The following is an 18767-nucleotide window of genomic DNA, read 5'->3' as shown; positions in this document are numbered from 1 at the left end:
ATAGATTTTACTTACTTTTAAAAAAACGTTTTTTTAATGTTTGTTTATTTTTGAGAGAGAGACAGAATGTGAGTATGGGGGAGGGACAGAGAGAGGGAAGAACAGAATCCGAAGCAGGCTCCAGGCTCTGAGCTGTCAGCACAGAGCCTGACATGGGGGTTCGAATCCACGAACTGCGAGATCGTGACCCTAGCTCAAGTCCAGTGCTCAACCGACTGAGCCACCCAAGCGCCCTGGATTTTACTTACTTTTAGAGTATGCTTTTTACATTTTGTACACTTCATGTTTATAGCCTAAAAGTAAATTGGTAATGTTTTCTTTTTTAAGCAAGCAATGATTAAGTTGTTTTCAGAGAAGCCTCAGTATTATAAAATAACAATGATACCATAACAAGAGAACTTTTTAAAATTCCAACTCCAACAATAAGACTATCTCAGTTTAATTATACTACTATTAGGTATCATAAAGACAAAAAAGAAAAATTTTAAGCTTAACACAAGAATACATAAATATGAGGGAAAACAGTATTCCTCGTGACTGAGTTGGAATTTATGGGTGATTTATATATTCAGTGATCATATATTTACAGATATGAAAAATGCTCTTAGGATCAAGGACAAACTTTAACCAAACCAGAATGATTTGCGTCCAACAACCTAAGTAGCCCCATCAATCTCTGACGTCCAGCTACAATGGCCTTTTGAGAAGAACCGCATCGACCTTCTTGTTTTGCTCACCACTGCGTTGCCAGGGCAGTGCCGGGTGCATCATATCGCTCGGCAGAAATCTGATGAGTGAATGAATTGAACCGCACAGCCCACAGAACAATTACAAAAACAAGAATGTAAGGCCCTTGGAGGAGGCTATTTAGCCAGGTCATATACGGACTCTTCTCAGAGCTGTGCGCCTGTTTCCCACACACTTTGAAGAACGTCTGCACACAAATCATTTAAGCCTCATCATAATTAGGCGTGTGAGTACAGAGTCTTACCACTCCTAGGCCCAAAGGTGTCTAAAGCATATACCATCTCTAGAACATCCTACTAAAACAGAAAAACCTAAATAAATCCCACCATTAGTTGAAATGCCTTTTATGGTGTGAAGATGTAAATCTAAATACGCCAAAATAGAGCTCCAACCAAACTCTACCTATGAAATCTAGGTGGTAAAACAGTCTCCTCAGGGGGGCCAAATGTTCCATCAAAGTTACTCCTACTTGAACCCTTACAGAAAGCTCTCCACCTAGAGATCCAGCCACATGCCAGACAAATTTTACAACTACTGAGTTTCAGAGCTTCAACTCAACTGTTTTTTATTAAAATGATGTCTTTACGCTTTCTTAAAGTGAAATGAATATTATTTCTAGATGGCTGGCTATCATCAAGAATAGGAGTTAGTTACAGCAGTCGTAGATGGAGTTAAGGAAGCAAAGGTAGAAGGATGCAAGAAGACAGGGCAGAACAGAGCACTGAAACTTCCTTTTAATTTTCAAAAGTCCTTTGTATAGGGGCACCTGGTTAGCTCAGTCAGTAGGGCATGTGACTCGTGATCGCAGGGTCATGAGTCTGAGCCCCACATTGGGCATGGAGCCTACCTTAAAAACAAAAAAAAGTCCTCTGTATAAATCTTATTTGAAGTCACTTGTGCTCAGAAATTAGGGAAAAACACCAGATCTTTGGGTGCATCACTATCACTCTGAAAAATTAACTTGAGGAGACAAAGCTTGAAGTAGGCCTCTGACTCTCAAAAGGAATTTCCTTTCTGCTACAAAAATGTCCTTGATTTCAAAATACCCTTTCATTCAAAAAGAAAAGTATGCTTTGCTGTGATCTGCAACCTGCCACGATAAGATAGCTCCTCAGGGGTCTGAACCCATTCTAAATTCCTTACAACATATGGCCAAGGAGGCATCTCCTTCCATTTCCAGATACTGTCTTCTGGAGGCACTTCAGGAGAAGGCTAATTCAAAGCCTGTATCTACCTTATTAAAATAAAAGAGAGTATAAAAGAGAGAAATGCCACCAAGTCCCAATTTTCTCCAAGTGTTTTAATGTTTGAACAATGTTCCGGGTACCAGCGACCATGGATTAATTAAATAAAATGTAACATCACCATAAGGTGAAAGTCTTTCATGACGCCTGCATAAATGGATGAACTTTTGCCAGATCTCCTCCCTCACAAGATCTGAAACAAGATCTAGGTCCTGTGGAGTGACTCAAAGAAAGATCGATGACAGACAGAAAGATAAGGAAAGGAATATTTATTACACAACAAACCACACATTAGGCAGCTTCCCCACATCATCTCACTGCTCGCAACCACCTTGGGAAGGGTGAGCCCCAATTTACAAAGGTAGAAATTAAAGCTCTAAGATGTTAAATAGCTAACCTCAGTTCACAAAGCCAGGATTATCACCTAGACCTGGACCCACACCCTTTCCTACTTAAGATAGTTCCCAAAGACGTAAAGACAAATGATAAAGAAAACCATTGCCACACTGTTACCAGTTTACCAAACCCAAACCACTCCATGACTGACACAACTTTATTATGACAGCATTCGAGTCCCACAGGATCTAGACTGGCATGTTCCTCACCCTGGCCTTCGCCATCATGAGTGCTGGCTACCCTTCCCATCTGCCTCTTGGCAGCACTGACTGGCCTTTCTAAGGAGCCAGCTCTGAGGCCTGCTCTTCCATGATTCTGTCCATCATCACCCACCACCCAGTGTTGCTGCTGGCCTGGCAGCTTGCCCCCTTCTCTTCTCCACTGTCCTCATCACTTCAATCTCCTCACAATTTTCAAGGTTCTTCACAAGGGGTAGTAAAATGGCTCACTTGGTAAGTCATCCCAGTACAGCACGATCAAGACAGTGGTTAGCTCCAGTGCTCACCTATGTTTGTGCACATCAGCACTGGCTTTGGAACCAGACAGGCCTGGGATCCCAACCCCGGCTCTGTCTAAAGGGGCAGGCAAGTTACATAGCCCTCAACTAACAACAAACGTCCCTCGTTCTTGGATTTTTGGGGGAAGCTTCAATGCGACACCATGTAGTACATCACCTGGTACACAACTACAGACACTGCTTCTCTTCTCCTTCACTGGTTGCTCAACTATTTCTTCACCAGCAAAGAAAATCTGAGTTTCTCCTCCTGGCTTCTTCCAGGCCCACAGCTATTCCAGAATAAAAGCTTTTTGACAGGCATATTCATGTTTACCACTGGTAGTATTCATTCAGTCAGCTTAATTTTTCAAATGACAGTGATCAGAAAGCTCCAAACAACCACGCTGCAGTCATGTAATAATTTCTATCTTCAAACACCTTTAAAAATTCTGGTTGGTATCAAAAAGAATAAAAAGTAGGGGAGACATGCAGAAGAAATTTCTTGTTAAAAGATCTCCCTTCTAGGGGCACCTGGGTGGCTCAGCCGGTTAAGTGTCCGACTTCGGGTCAGGTCATGATCTCACAGTTCGTGGGTTCAAGCCCCATGTCAGGCTTTGTGCTGACAGCTCAGAGCCTGGAGCCTGCTTTGGATTCTGTGTGTCTCTCTCTCCCTCTGCCCCTCCCCCACTCACACTCTGTCTCTCTCTCAAAAATAAATAAACATTTAAAAAAATGTGTTTTAATCTCCCTTCTAAAGAAAGGGACTATATGACAAATTCTCTCTCTCTGCTCTAAGTGAGGAGACAAATGCCCATCACCCAAAGCAGTGGCTCCCAGACTCTGGGGAAACTCCTTTGAGAACGTGATGAAAGATCTAAACCTTTGCCCAGAAAAGTGACAATCTGCCCCAGAGACACAAAATACTGCCTGGAATTTCAAGAGTGTCAAGGGCCCTCTGAAAGTTACCCCTCAGCAACAAGATGAGACCCTCAACAAAGAACCATCTATGATACTACTTAAACTGGCAAAATTCAGATTTTATTTCTTTAAGGGGCAAGAAATTCAAAACCCTGGACAAAAACCTCAAGAATGCAAAGAAGGTTTTCTCATTCCATTCTTCCTATCTCTCTCTGGCTTAAAACAAAACGCTGCAAGACTCTGAAGCTGAAGAAGTTCTCTCTTCAAAGCAAAATCTCAAAACAATGGTGTGCTCAGGGCCAGTACATGTGTTGAGGGTACGGATAAGGGAAGAGCAGGTGCCAAATTAAATATTAAAACATCTATACATCTTATATTTCAATATCATCCTTTCTAAGTTTCTGTATTTGTGTATTTTCTTAATGTACGTTATATATTTGTATAGAAGCACATGTATACATGTAGAAAAAAACATATATATTGTTTTTACTGATATGAGTAAGCAATTACAAAAAAAGTTTGGAGATCCTGTCCTAGTAAATGACTTCCAAAATAAGTTCATCAAAATAATTCTACCTGATGACCTTCTACAAATGGAATTTCCTGTAGAAATAACTATATTAGCCACTTTATGTTCTTTTTTTAATGTTTATTTGAGAGAGAGACTGGGGCGAGGGAGAGCACACGTGTGCACTCGTGCAAGCAGGAGAGAAGCAGAGACAGGAGAGAGAGAATCCCAAGCAGGTTCTGAACTGTCAGCACAAAGCCCCACATGGGACTCAAACCCATGAATTATGAGATCATGACCTGAGCCAAAATCAAGAGTCAGATGCTTAACCAACTGAGCCACCCAGGAGCCCCTTTATGTTATTCCTGAAATGAGAAGCCAGTTTGAAACCAAATAGTAATGCTGAGAATGTTCTGTAAGAACTGGCCAGCTCTCCTTTTTGCTTTAAAAGTCTGATTCTCACAGTTCTACGTGCTCCATATTTTTCTTCCTTAAATGGAAATAATCCACGTAAAGTATTAACAGAATAAAAATCAACTGAAAACCACTAGTAAGCATTTTTCTTTTTTTATTTTTTTAATGTTTATTTTTGAGAGAGAGAGAAAAAGAGAGAGAGTGTAGCGGGAGGGAGGGGCAGAGAGAGAGCGGGAGACACAGAATCTGAAGCAGGCTCCAAGCTCTAAGCTGTCAGTACAGAGTCCAACTTGGGGCTCGAACTCGGGAACAGCAAGATCATGACCTAAACCGAAGTCAGACGTTTACTGACTGAGCCACCCAGGCCCCTCAAGCATTCTTCTACTCTACAGCTTTTCCTGCAACTATAACAGTTAATATTCTTTAACCCTTACTATGTATCCAACACTGAGATAAATGTTTTATCTGCTTTATGGCACTTCATCTGACTATATGAGGTGGGTTCTAATACTGTCCCAATTTTTGGAGGTAAAAGAAAACATTGCTAGAAGTCACATAGCTGTGGATACACTAAAAATTCAAATCTCGTTGTGTGTGACCCCAGGGCCTCCATTCTTACCTCAGGGAAGCCACCTGCCCCACTTACACAATATATGTTTTATATATATATATATGTGTGTGTGTGTGTGTATTAGCTATATATTAGGCAAAAATAATAATATACTATACTGTCCAAGTAACACGTTCATCATAGGCTTAATTCTACTGTAACATAAGAAACATATTTGTTTTCAGAAAATACATAGGGTAGAGAAGTACTTTTAAGTAGTAGAAAAGGACGTCATGTCACCATTTGCAAACAAACCAAAGAACTACCCTACTGAACATTTTAGAAATATCTAGAAACTTTACTGTTCTTTTGCAAGCATTACAAAATCTAATTAATATTAAGAGCTAACGTTATTATAAAATACAAGTTTTAAAGATGAGAACATTTAACCATAAAACCCTGCTTGGAAAGTCCATCATAATATTCAGATATGCTACTCCCTCTTAAACTATGTAAAGAAAGACAATCTGGTGATTTGAGTAGCCCCTAATTCAGTCCTCAAATATCAGCATAAAAAAGGCATCCCACTGTATTTGACATTTGCTGTAACTCATAAGTAATGAATTCCCTAGGTGAAGAAACCGTTCTAAGTATGTCAGACAGTAAAATCCACTCCGTCCTCGCTCCACCAGATACTACTTCTGCTCCTAACCTGAAAAGTGCATGAATATCAAAGTACAAAGCCTCATGCAGGATTTTAAGTGAACACTTGGCAATTTGATCCTCTAAAAATAAAAAGTCTTCATTAAACACGTTTATAACTTTGTGTAAGTTAAAAGTTAAAATTTGCATGAGTTGGATTTTGTGGGAAAATAATTTAATATTTAGGAAGAAAAAACAAATGCCTTTACTACCATTATTAATAACTTAAATGTCAACTAACAATGTTAATTAATTTGCTAACAATTATTTATCAAATGCCAACTAGGAACTAGGCACAGATCTAAGCCCTAGAGATAAGAGAGACAAGGTTTCTGCCCTGAAGATTCTATTCTTTTTTTTTTTTAATGTTTTTATTTATTTATGAGAGACAGACAGCATGAGCAGGGGAGGGTCAGAGAGAGAGAGAGATACAGAATCTGAAATAGACTCCAGGCTCCGAGCTAGCTGTCAGCACAGAGCCCGACACGGGGCTGGAACCCATGAACCATGAGATCACGACCTGAGCCGAAGTCGGATGCTTAACCGACTGAGCCACCCAGGCGCCACTGAAGATTCTATTCTCATACGGGAGAAGAAACAGATAACATACAAGTGAACAAACTAAGAAAAAAAAATAATTACATATTATAATTACAATGCAAGAAACAACGAACTGATAGCAACTTCAAAGAAGACCATTCTTGGAGCGCCAGGGTGGCTCAGTTAGTTAAGCGTCCGACTTCAGCTCAGGTCGTGATCCCATGGTTCATGGGTTCGAGCTCCACATCAGGCTCTGTGTTGAAGGCTCAGAGCCTGGAGCCTGCTTCAGATTCTGTGTCTCCCTCTCTTTCTGCCCTTCCCCCACTCGTGATCTGTCTCCCTCTCTGTCAAATACAAATAAATGTAAAAAAAAATTTTTTTTTTTAAATAAAGACAACCATTCTTAAAAGTCAGGAGGGACAATCCCTAACAAGGTTCCACATGAGATGAAATTTGAAGAATGATTATGAAGTTGGGGAAAAAAGTTCTAGGTAGGAAAGGACACCTCACCTTATGAGAAGATTCATTTGGCACCTCTATATTTTTATGCCTGGGTTGGGTTATATCCTGGAGAGACCCACATTATGATGACTTCTGTTTATAGCTTACCATTAGTGTTAAGTGTCCAATGCATATGTATACACATACAGTTAACATGATACTCAGAAAATAATAACAATTCCCCGTCTTTTAGTCTAACTCCAAAGCTCTTAACTAGGAGGAAAAAGCAAGAATGGTAGGGTGGAATCTTCCAGAAACTGAGGAAAGCAGTGAATTCTGTTCGTAAGAAAAAAGGAAAAGGAGGGGCGCCTGGGTGGCTGAGTTGGTTAAGCGTCCGACTTTCACTTAGGTCATGATCTTGCGGTTTGTGGGTTCGAGCCCCACGTCGGGCTCTGTGCTGACTGCCAGCTCAGAGCCTGGAGCCTGTTTCAGAGTCTGTGACTCCCTCTCTCTCTGACCCTCCCCTGCTCACACTCTCTCTCTCCCCTAGAAATAAATAAAAAACATTAAAAAAATTTTTTAAAAAAAGAAAAGAAAAAGAAAAAAGAAAAAGGAACACTCACAGAAACTTTAAATATAATTTTGGGACATTCTTAGAACCTTAAAGCCCAGAGGGCCTGGGTGGCTCAGTCAGTTGCACGTCCAACTTCAGCTCAGGTCATGATCTCATGGTTTGTGAGTTCAAGCCCTGCAATGGGCTCACTGCTATCAGCAGAGACCCACTTCAGATCCTCTGTCCCCTCTCTCTGCCCCTCCCCTACGTACTCACTCTCTGTCTCAAAAAAAAAAAAAAAAAAAACAACCTTAAAGTCCATTCATGATGCATGCATACTATCCCCAATCAGGAATCCATGAACCCAAGGTTAGGAACTACACAGTAATTATCACACTTGAAAGGAATGGGATATGAATGTAAGTTGGCTATCCTACTTTTCAATGATTAATGAATCAGGTATGCTTTTTTTTAAGTTTATTTATTTTTGAGAGAGACAGAGTCATAAGCAGGAGAGGGGCAGAGAAAGAGGGAGACACAGAATCCGAAGCAGGCTCCAGGCTGTCAGCACAGATCCCAACACAGGGCTCAGACTCACAAACTGTGAGATCGTGACCTGAGCCTAATTCAGACGCTTAACCAACTGAGCCATCCCAGTGCCCCTGCTTATTCTTAGTATCTTTGGGTTCATGTACAATTCTGCATGGGAATTTTCTCTATGCTATAAACTATTAGGATATATAAACAAAAAATATTTCCCTCTAAAGAGTGAATGAAATACCTCCTCACCTCAACTGAGTATAATCTTTCACACATGAAAACAACGCAATTGACACTTGGTTTTGTGCAATATCTTATAATTTCTTACCAAAGAGAAAAACACTGCCACACTGTATCAAATGCTACAAAGCTGAATGTTAACACCTATTAAATTACAGACATTCTCTAGTTCAGAAGGAAAGCTTATGATTATTTCTTTAAAAATTTTTTTTAATGTTTTGTTTATTTCTGAGAGAGAGAGAGAGAGAGACAGCATGAGCAGGGGAGGGTCAAAGAGAGAGGGAGATACAGAATTTGAAACAGGCTCCAGTCTCTGAGCTAGCTGTCAGCACAGAGCCTGACGCAGGGCTTGAACCCATGAACCATGAGATCATGCCCTGAGCCCAACTCAGATGCTTAAACGACTAAGCCTCCCAGGTGTCCCTGATTATCTCTTTAAACCACACACATACACTCACATGACAAGTTGTCTAAAGAATGTGCCTCATTAAACTAAGAGACAAACTAGATCAATGGTTCTTAACCTTTTTTGATTCCAACACCTCTTTGAGAATCTGAAAATACTATGGAAGTCTCCCACGTAAAACATGGATGTGCACACAGAAAATGTGCATATAATTTCAGGCTGCAAAACACATTTCAAAGGTATTCTTAATGTTTTATTTATTTCTGAGAGGGAGAGAGAGACAGCATGAGCAAGGGAGGGTCAGAGAGAGAGGGAGACACAGAATCTGAAACACGGTCCAGGCTGAGCTAGCTGTCAGCACAGAGCCTGACGCGGGGCTCAAACCCATGAACCGTGAGGTCATGGCCTGAGCCCAAATAGGATGCTTAACCAACTGAGCCACCCAGGCATCCCTGCAAAACACATTTCAAATTCAATCAAAGGTTTAAGAATGTCTATACCTTCTGTAGAAGAATATCATGACTGGTCACTTCTGGGAAGGGCAAGTGGAAGAACCAAGTCAAGAAGAAGATTTTTCACTACATCCTTGTGTAATTTTTGAGAGTTGAACCATATAACTAGATTATCCCTTCAAAAAATGAATAAATTAAAAATAAAAACATTACACTAAAAAAATGTAGCATGATACCAATGCATTAGGCGAAAATCTCCAATCAAAGCTGTTTAAGGGGCACCTGGGTAGCTCAGTCGGCTGAGCGTTTGACTTCGGCTCAGGTCATGATCTCTCGGTTCGTGGGTTCGAGCCCCACATCGGGCTCTGTGCTGACAGCTCAGAGCCTCGAGTATGTTTCAGATTCTGTGTCTCCCTCTCTGCCCTCCCCCACTCACACTGTCTCTCTAAAAAATAAACAATTAAAAAAAATTTTAAGGTGTTTAAAATAACTAGTCTACTAAATCCAATACATTGGTAACTGTTTCTTCCAATTTTTTGGTTGATAAAGGTTCATGAATGTAAAACTGTGGTCGTGTTTCATAATTTTCTGAGAAATTTCCAATTCAAATTTTTGCTGAGAAAATATAAAAAGTGAAATAATTCCACACTATTCATATTTTAACTTCTCAAATCCCAGTTAAATAACAATGGCTAGTATTTACTAAAGGTGGCAATGCCACAGCTATTGATTATTATTATCCCCATTTGATAGACAAGAAAACCAAGGCCTGCAGGAGTTACCATACTTGCCCCAGAGGACACAAGTCGTGAGTGAGCTAGGATTCTGGCAGACAGCAGAGGCCAGGTACTTTCCTCACATGACACTGCACAGTACAAAGAAGATGGTAAACACTAAATTATAAAGGACACTATGCCTTAAGAAACTAATCTCATTATAAATACACGTTAGGGAATCAGCCCATTATAAAAAATGGGAACTATTTCTGCCTATTCCTTCTTTACAATATACAGAGCAGATGCGGATAAAAAAGAATTATCCCATCCAAAAAAGTAGGAAAGCACAAAAACTAGTTTTAAATTGGGATTTTTAAAATCCTTAGGGCACCTGGGTGGCTCAGTCAGTTAAGCATTCGACTCTTAACTTGAGCTCAGGTCATGATCTCATGATTCATGAGAGTGAGTCCCACGTCAGGCTCTGCACTGATAGTACTGAGCCTGTTTGGGATTCTCTCTCTCCTCACTCTCTGCCCCTCCCCCATTCACACATCCACCTAGGTGCTCTCTCTCAAAGTAAATCAAATCAACTTTTTAAAAAAATTTTTTTAATGTTTATTTATTTTTGAGAGAGAGACAGAGACAGAGTGTGAGGGGGGGGGAGAACAGAGAGAGAGGTAGGCAAAGAATCCGAAACAGGCTGCAGGCTCTGAGCTGTCAGCACAGAGCCTGATGTGGGGCTCAAACTCACAAACTGTGAGATTATGACCTGAGCCGTAGTCCAACGCTTAACCAACTGAGTCACCCAGGTGCCCCTAAAATCAACTAAAGAAAAAAAAAATTTTCATTAAAGAATGTTGTAGAGACATGTTACTGATCTAAAAGTTTTAAAAACAAGAGGCAGAGTTTCTGCTGAAAAGTACAAGTCATTATAGTTTTGGGAATTTTTTTTTAATGTTTATTTATTTTTGAGAGAGACAGACAGAATGCAAGCGGGGGAGGAACACAGAGAGAGGAAGACAAAGAATCCGAAACAGACTCCAGGCTCTGAGCTGTCAACACAGAGCCCGATGTGGAGCTCGAACTCATGAACCACAAGATCATGACCTGAGCCGAAGTCAGACACTCAACCTACGGAGCCACCCAAGTGACCTTGTTTTTGAAATGTTTAACACTGAATGTCCAAACTATTAGCAAAATGCCTCAAAAACATATAACGAGTTATGAGGCTAGAAACAATGATGTCATTCTCATTATAATCCCATCTTCAAAGAGGCAGTACTTTTCAAAAACATTTCACTCAAATCTAAACTTATGTAATCTTTTCAAGTAAAAAAAAAAAGAAACACGGCATGAGAGGATGGGGTGGGGAGAGAACAAATCACCTAGCCAGGTAGTACTACTACTACTGCTACTACTAATTATTATTACTATTATTATTATTATAAATGTGTGTCTATTCCCAAAGTGTTTGGTTTAGCCATCCTTACTGAGATAGATAACTATCAAAGCTTGCTTCATGTCGTGCCGTGTAGGCACAAGGTAAGTGTCCCAGTCTTTACCTTATCGAACACACAAGCACTAAAATCTTTACTAAATTTCCCTTGAGTAAGAGTCCTTCAAGTTCAAAAACTTTAGGACTCTCTGCAAACATTTTCACAAGTCTATAAAGATGGAGAAAATTCAAATGTCTCTATTTCAAAGGTTTATCCTACAATTACACTATAAATACTGGAGGAAAAGCCAGGGCGCTTATCATGCATGTATATAGAAAAATACGCTGGCATTGCTTTCTGTAGAAAATAACATCATTTATATAAATTTGAAAACCACACCTGACAGAAAAGAGGCAAAATAAATGAAACTTTCCTTTCACTCTGTTACAGTTCTGCAAGTGAAGAGACTTTTAAAAAAACTAAGAGTTGGGGGGCGCCTGGGTGGCTTAGTCAGTTAAGCGTCCGGATGATCGCTTAGGTCATGATCTCGCGGTTCGTGGGTTCAAGCCCCGCGTCGGGCTCTGTGCTGACTGCCTGCTCAGAGCCTGGAGCCTGTTTCAGAGTCTGTGACTCCCTCTCTCTCTGACCCTCCCCTGCTCACGCTGTCTCTCTCTCTCTCTCTCCTAGAAATAAATAAAACATTAAAAAAAATTTTAAAAAAAACAAACAAACTAAGAGTTGGGGCACCTGGGTGGCTCAGTTGGTTGAGCACCCAACTTTGGCTCAGGTCATGATCTCCCTCCCAGTTCAGGAGTTCGAGCCCCACATCGGGCTTGCTGCTGTCAGCCTGTCAGTGCAGAGCCTGCTTGGGATCCTCTGTTCCCCTCTCTCTGCCTCTCTCCTGCTTGCCCACTCCCAAAAAATAAATAAATATTAAAATGCTAAGAGTTAATGGCTGTCAAATGTCTTATAAGTCAGTCAAATATGATGCATATAATAAACACTCTGATAATGCATACACACAAGTGATCTTTAATGAACACCTAATATGTGAGTTTTCAAAAATTACATTTTATTTTACTTTAAAAAAATTTTTTTAATGTTTATTATTTTTGAGAGAGAGAGACAAATCAAGCAAGGAAGGGGCACAGAGAGAGGGAGACACAGAATTGGAAGCAGACTTCAGGCTCTGAGCAGCTACCACAGAGCGCGACATGGAGCTCGAACTCACAGACCGAGACATCATGACCCGAGCAAAAGTCGGCCATTTAACCACCCTAGCCACCCAGGCGCCCCCAAAAATTACATTTTAGAAGGATGACTTATAAAATTATACAATTTCCATTTTAAAACTCCCCTAAAATTAAAGATCTTGAGAACATGAACTTTACTTTATTCTCTAATGCAACCCATGAAATCCAACTGCCATTTATATTATACCGCCAAATAAATTATCCCAAACCTTCCATTTTGGTCAGGGCAATACTACAGAAAATTAAATCAATAACTATCCTTTGGCAGGTACACATAATTTACGCTGGTTTCTCCTAAGGAAATGATAAAAAAAAATAAAATAAAGAAATTCCTCCTACATTTTCTTTATGTTCCATAAATTACTTCCTAAAGGTGGTGAGAAGACAACACACAAACAAAATTCAATCTATTATAAGACAATCAAATGTCATTTAGCAAATTTTTTATAAAAATCAGGAGCAAATAAACATTTCTGAAGTCTACAGGTGACTGTACTTCTTTGTTGTTCTATAGATATGGAAATCTAATTTGTGGAATGTTTTCTTGCCAGAATATTTTCCCATTACATGCTTACTACACACGAATCATTTTTAGTCTGTCTGGAAGTAAGCTGTGGATAGATCTAGTACTGTATGGTCCTGTTACTCTCCAATTCTCCCACACTGGCAAAATACACAAGTTCACAAAAATCCTATTCTTGGAGAGCAAAGCTCTTGGAAATTTTTCAATAGTACCATACTTCACTGTAAAAATGAGAAAAGGATATAGGAATAGCCAATAAGCACATGAGAAGACGTTCAACATCATTCATTAGTCATAAAGGAAATGCAAATCAAAACAACAATGAATTACCACTTCACACACATTATGATGGCTATTATCAAAAAAAAAAAAAATAGCAAGTGTTGGTGAGGATGTGGAGAAATTGGAACTCTTGTGCATTGATGGGAAGAACGTAAAATGGTCCAGCTGTTGTGGAAAACAGTCTGGCAATTCCTCCAAAAATTAAACATAGGATCCAGCAATTCCACTTCTGGGCATGTGAAAGCAGGGGCTCAAGAAGACACTTGTCCACCCATGTTCATAGCAACATTCACAACAACCAAAAGGTGGAAATGACCCGTGTCCACTGACAGATGAACAAATAATACACAGTATATACATACACAGTGGAATATTATTCAGCATTAAAAGGAAGGAAATTCTAACACATGGTATACCATGGATGAATCTTGAGGACATCATGCTAAGTAAAATAAACCAGTCACAAAAAGACAAATATTATAGGATTCCACTTATGAGCTCCCTAGGGTAGCCAAATTCACAAAGACAAAAAGTAGAATGGTGGTTACTTACCAAGGGGCTGAAGGAAGGGGAGAATGGGGAGTTAAGTGTTTAATGGGTACAGTTTCTTTTTGTTTTTTCTTTTTTTTAATGCTGTATTTATTTTTAAGAGAGAGAGAGAGGTCCCACATGTGGGGGAGGGGTAGAGAGTGAGGGAGATACAGAATCCGAAGCAGGCTCCAGGCTTTGAACTGTCAACACAGAGCCCAAAGCAGGGCTCCAACCCATGAGCCATGAGATCATGACCTGAGCTGAAGTCAGATGCTTAAACGACTGCGCACTGCGCCCAGGCACCCCTGATGGATAGTTTCAGTTGGGGAAGATGAAAAGTTCTGGAGAAGGGGGGTGGTGATGGAGGCACAACAATGTGAACATACTTACTGTCACACTTAATGCATACTTAAAAGTAGCTACGATGGCCAATTTTTTTGTTCGGTATATTTTACCAAGATAAAAGGAACAACAAAATATTAAAATGTGCAAATTCTTCTCACTCATGCCTCTACACAAAACCAATGAATGGTCAATTCAGTTCTAATTTAAATGTTTACCATGAGCCTCAAGAAAATAATATAATTATGTTTAAAATTCTTTCTAAACCTAAAAAAGTTTAATCTACTTCCTCAGAAAAAAAGTTCTTTGCCAGATAAAGATGCTAATAGCTATTATATGTCTAGTTCAGATTAAATAAATTACTAAACAATCCATACACCTCTCAACTTTGTATTTCTAGCATGATTAGTTTTATTCCTAGAATTCTTCCATGTTCTTCTAAAGTCTCTTTCTCATAAAGACTTTCATTTTAGCAAAACCTTTAGCTCAAATTTCTTCCATCGGACTCTTAAGAGCTCATTTTTACTAACTAGTAGATATATCATCTTTATAGTCATCAGAATTCATTTAGTCTCCACCAATTTCAAATACAAACATCAGAATCTGAGTTATGAGTTTCCCTTCCTTAAGAAAAAAAAGGGGCTTAGTTGGTTGAGCGTTGGACTCTTGATATCTCTGCTCAGGTCATGTTCTCACAGTTTTGTGAACTTGAGTTCCATATAGGAGTCTGTGCTGACAGCACAGTGTCTGCTTGAGATTCTCCCCCTCTCTCTACCCCTCCCCCACTCACTCTCTGTTTCTCTCAAAATAAATAAATAAACTCTAAAAACAAATAAAGTTCACATGGGGAAAAACAGAAGCCTGAAATATGCTAGGCTACATTTTAACGGCCTTTTCTAATCAAATTCCAGTTTTTCTTATAATACCTTCTAATTTCACAAACTGTTAAAGAAGTAAATGTTCATTAACAAACTAGCAGACCAGGTTTTTTGACTTCCCCTGAGCCACAAAAGTGCACTGTGTTGTTCATGCTCTCTCTCTCCTCACTCTCTCAAGTGTTCAGCAAACAAGAAATCTTCAGGTAGATTCTAACAGTTTCCGTGCTATAAATGCTATGTTCTGATGCACTTCAAACATGCCTGTTCATAAACATTAAGCAAGTAGGAAAATTAAAAGGAACAAAAAATATCCATATACCCAAAGAAAAACTGAAAAGTTCAATTCAGAAAAAGCAGTTTCATAGTAAAAACCAGTCCTTAATTCATTCCAAAGGAAAGAGAAAAGTAGTATTAAACAAGTATGGTCATCGTGTTTCCTATTTGTACTATCCGAAAACAAGAATGCATGTAATCAATTACTAACTGACCATTTTTTTCTTGATTTTTAAAAACGAATTCTTTAAAAACATAATTTTCTAAATGTAAGTTAATGGTACCATCTTCTCTGCTAGGTCTGCTTCTTGTGACTAAAACTGTACAATTTGTACCTGTTATCATGTATGATGTATGTATTAAACATCTAAATGTCAACAGAAGAAATAATGGAAAACACAGACCTAGGCCTCTTAAGGTTTGTCTGGCATTCAGTTTTTCTATTTATCAGTGTAAAAGATCCTCCTGATAATAAGATTCTTTTTATTGGTCCACAGCTACTTATATTAAATTGAACCCTTAAAAGCCATAACTTCAACATGTCTGAAATCTCCCATCCCTTCAATGTGCAACACATAACTTTAACAAATATGAAATTCTACAAGAAGAAAATTACCTATATAGACATAAATAGATCAACGGGAAAGGAATCCATCACCTGGTCATGAGCCTTACCTTTTAGCAGCGGCAGAGGTGTTAACTCAATAGGCTTGCCTTGGGACCTAAACTGTGAGGAACTTTGCGACCTCTTCTGTCTGGCTTTTCTGACGGACTTCCGAGAAAATCCGTCTACTTTATCCACTGATGGAGGAGTAGTTGGTGCTGAGGACATATCCCTACTGAAGAAAAAGAGGCATCATAAACATATTCCCAAAGTGGAAGCATACATGTGAATTACACAGACCCTAAAATTCCCATATACAATATTCATGAAAATGGGATTACGTGATGAAGGAAGCAAATAAAATCACTTTAGAAAAGTTGTAATGTTCAACGGGGAAACATGAAAATTTGGTGAAAAACAGAAGTAACGGAAGTACCATGTAAGCCACATTATAGTTCTAATGCATTGTGCTGCTCCCGCTGACCAGCATTAAAGATTCTCATTTACACTTGAAGAACTCTTCAAAGCCATCTATTCATTTTCTAACTGCAAAGCTCTTCTCATCTTGAGATTCCTGAAGTAATTTTGGAGCTATTCTGCCACTGGAAAACTTCCATCGATACATTTTCACAAGATATTTAATATTATGAATGGACTCTGGAGTTAAAATCCTTAATGTACTTCAAGAATCTACACCAATATATCACAGCAAAGTGAAATTCACAACTACTGAAACTATCTAGGCATGACTTTTTAATGCAATGTGCTGTGTTAGCTATGATAAACTATACCACACCACAAATGAGGACAGGTTAGCTTACTTTAAACAGAACACATAAAGGACATAATTAAAAGCATTTCAAAGAAGTCTTCTTTTTGAATGAAGCCATCTTAAGTTATTAAAGCTTAATAAACAAAATTATGGTGAAATTGTGCACCAAAGTTGAAATGAAAACACAAATTCACACCCTACTTAGACAACCAAGTTGAGTTCCCTTCAAGTTCATCATCAAATACCAACTTTCATTCCATCAAACTGATAGAACTGAACAGTTCTTTGAGATTTTAACCCTCTCAAATTGTTAAAATGAAGGTAACAAGCCGTAAACTCGATTTCATTCTCCAATTTAAACAGATGCCATCATTTCCATGGCACTGAGGCTCCATTCAAGGTTAATGGCAGACTTGAATAAAAGTAATGCATATGGGGGAAATACTGAAATGTAATTACTCACCTGTCATTCCAATACATAAGACAAATGTTTTTTAAACTCTAAATAAAAGAGTAAGGGAGTTTCTTCCTGAACATGTAAGAATAAAAAGTTATCTGGATTATACGGATTCCAACAAAGTAAAAATAACAAAAACATAAACAGAAAACAAATAAAACCACAGGATCTTGAGGTCTGGAATATTTGAAGTCTTGTTTGGTTCTCTTTTTTAAAAAAAGTTTTTAGAACCCTATCTAATTTAGCTGTAAATAAAATGTGACAGATTTCAAAATGGAATTGCAAACTATGAATGACTATAGAAGAAGTAACATTACTTAAAATTTTTCACAATGACTGCATCAGCAAGAAGCTCCACATCACATTTGTATGTTGTAAATTTAGGGGCAGTTTTTCCAATCTGGTATGTGAATTATTTAAATTTAATTTCACTCTAACAACGTAAGATTTCAGTAAATCCTGTTCCTCCATCACACTTTTTGTCTCCTCTTTATTCCTCACCTCCCATCTCTAAAGATGATTTATTGCTAGCATTTTTTTTTTTTAAATCATCTGGCCCTTCTGCCCCGCAGCCCAGAATAAACGTCAAGGATCTCAACCCTAAAGCTCTGCAGAACTGAACTTGCAGTAGCGGTGGGGCCGTGCAAAGCCCGGGGAAACAGGTTTCTCCCTGGACCAGGACGCCCGAAGCTTTATCATCACCTAAGCAGCGAGCACGGGGCATTTCCAAGGTTCAGGATAATCCGGGAGGGAAGGGGGGCCCTAGCGTGGAGGAGAAAGGCAGGGAATGGGTTTCCTCGTGGGGGTGCTGACATACTCTCTTTGCTCCCACCCCACCCCCCAAGCCCTGGAGAAGATAAGCTGTTACTGAATCCTCCTCACTACATCAATCCCCCCCCCCAGTTTTTCCCCGCCCCCCGTCAGTGAATAAAGGGGGACAAGAATATGCCTCCAATGCCGGAAGGTGAGGGGAAAAGGAGGGAGGAGGGTACAGTGAATGGGAGGCATCATCAGAAGCATCTGCAGGTAAATCAGACAAGTGGGACCGGCGCTTCCTCTCCCGCACCCCACCCCACCGCACCGCACTCCTCGCCTGCCCCGGCCAAGCCTTCCCGAGACCGGTGTCCTGCAGGTTCCTCAGGACGGGGAAGAGGAAGGGAAGCGGACGAGCCGAGGTGCTGGAGGGACGAAGTTACCTTGAAGCTTCTGGGGAAGAATCCGAAGATGATCTGTGGTTTCGAGGGGCGGGAGACCGACGAGAGGGCCGCAGCGGGGGCGGGTGGCGGGACCGGGACGTGATGGGGGAGGTCCGGACAGCGGCAGGGAGCCCGGGGCGACGGCTGTCCGGCGCGGCGTCCCTCCGGTTCCGCGGCGGCGGCGCCTCTAGGCCTCACGGCCGGACCTGAACCTCAGCGCTCCGGCAGCGGCGACGGCGGCGGCGGCCTCACGATCCTCCCCCGCGGGCCCGTCCCATCAAATCGGCACCGACCCCGTTGCGGCTCCGCCGGTGGCTCCTCGCTCACATTCCCGGCGGGCGGCGCCTCTGCTCGTTG

At 40.2% G+C, this 18767-nt stretch overlaps 1 protein-coding gene across 3 annotated transcripts in view; it reads right to left on the bottom strand.

The window, feature by feature from the left end:
* Positions 1–18761, bottom strand: part of PPP2R5E (protein phosphatase 2 regulatory subunit B'epsilon) — a 144073-nt gene extending 125312 nt beyond the window's left edge. For 2 of the 3 annotated variants that reach the window (XM_077767209.1, XM_077767211.1), the window contains exons 1-2: positions 18411–18761; positions 16057–16220 (exon numbers count right to left, since the gene is read on the bottom strand). In XM_077767209.1, the coding sequence (XP_077623335.1) occupies positions 16057–16213 (157 nt within the window). In that variant the 5' untranslated portion in view covers positions 16214–16220; positions 18411–18761. The remainder of the gene's footprint in view (positions 1–16056; positions 16221–18410) is intronic. The other variant, XM_077767210.1, reaches the window with a different exon arrangement.
* Between the last annotated feature and the right edge of the window lie 6 nt (positions 18762–18767).

This window comes from Crocuta crocuta, unplaced genomic scaffold (assembly GCF_008692635.1).
Source record: "Crocuta crocuta isolate KB4526 unplaced genomic scaffold, BGI_CrCroc_1.0 scaffold55, whole genome shotgun sequence".
Taxonomy (NCBI): Eukaryota; Metazoa; Chordata; class Mammalia; order Carnivora; family Hyaenidae; genus Crocuta; species Crocuta crocuta.
Note: the sequence above shows the minus strand (reverse complement) of the source record. Positions and strands in the feature narration are given on the sequence as shown.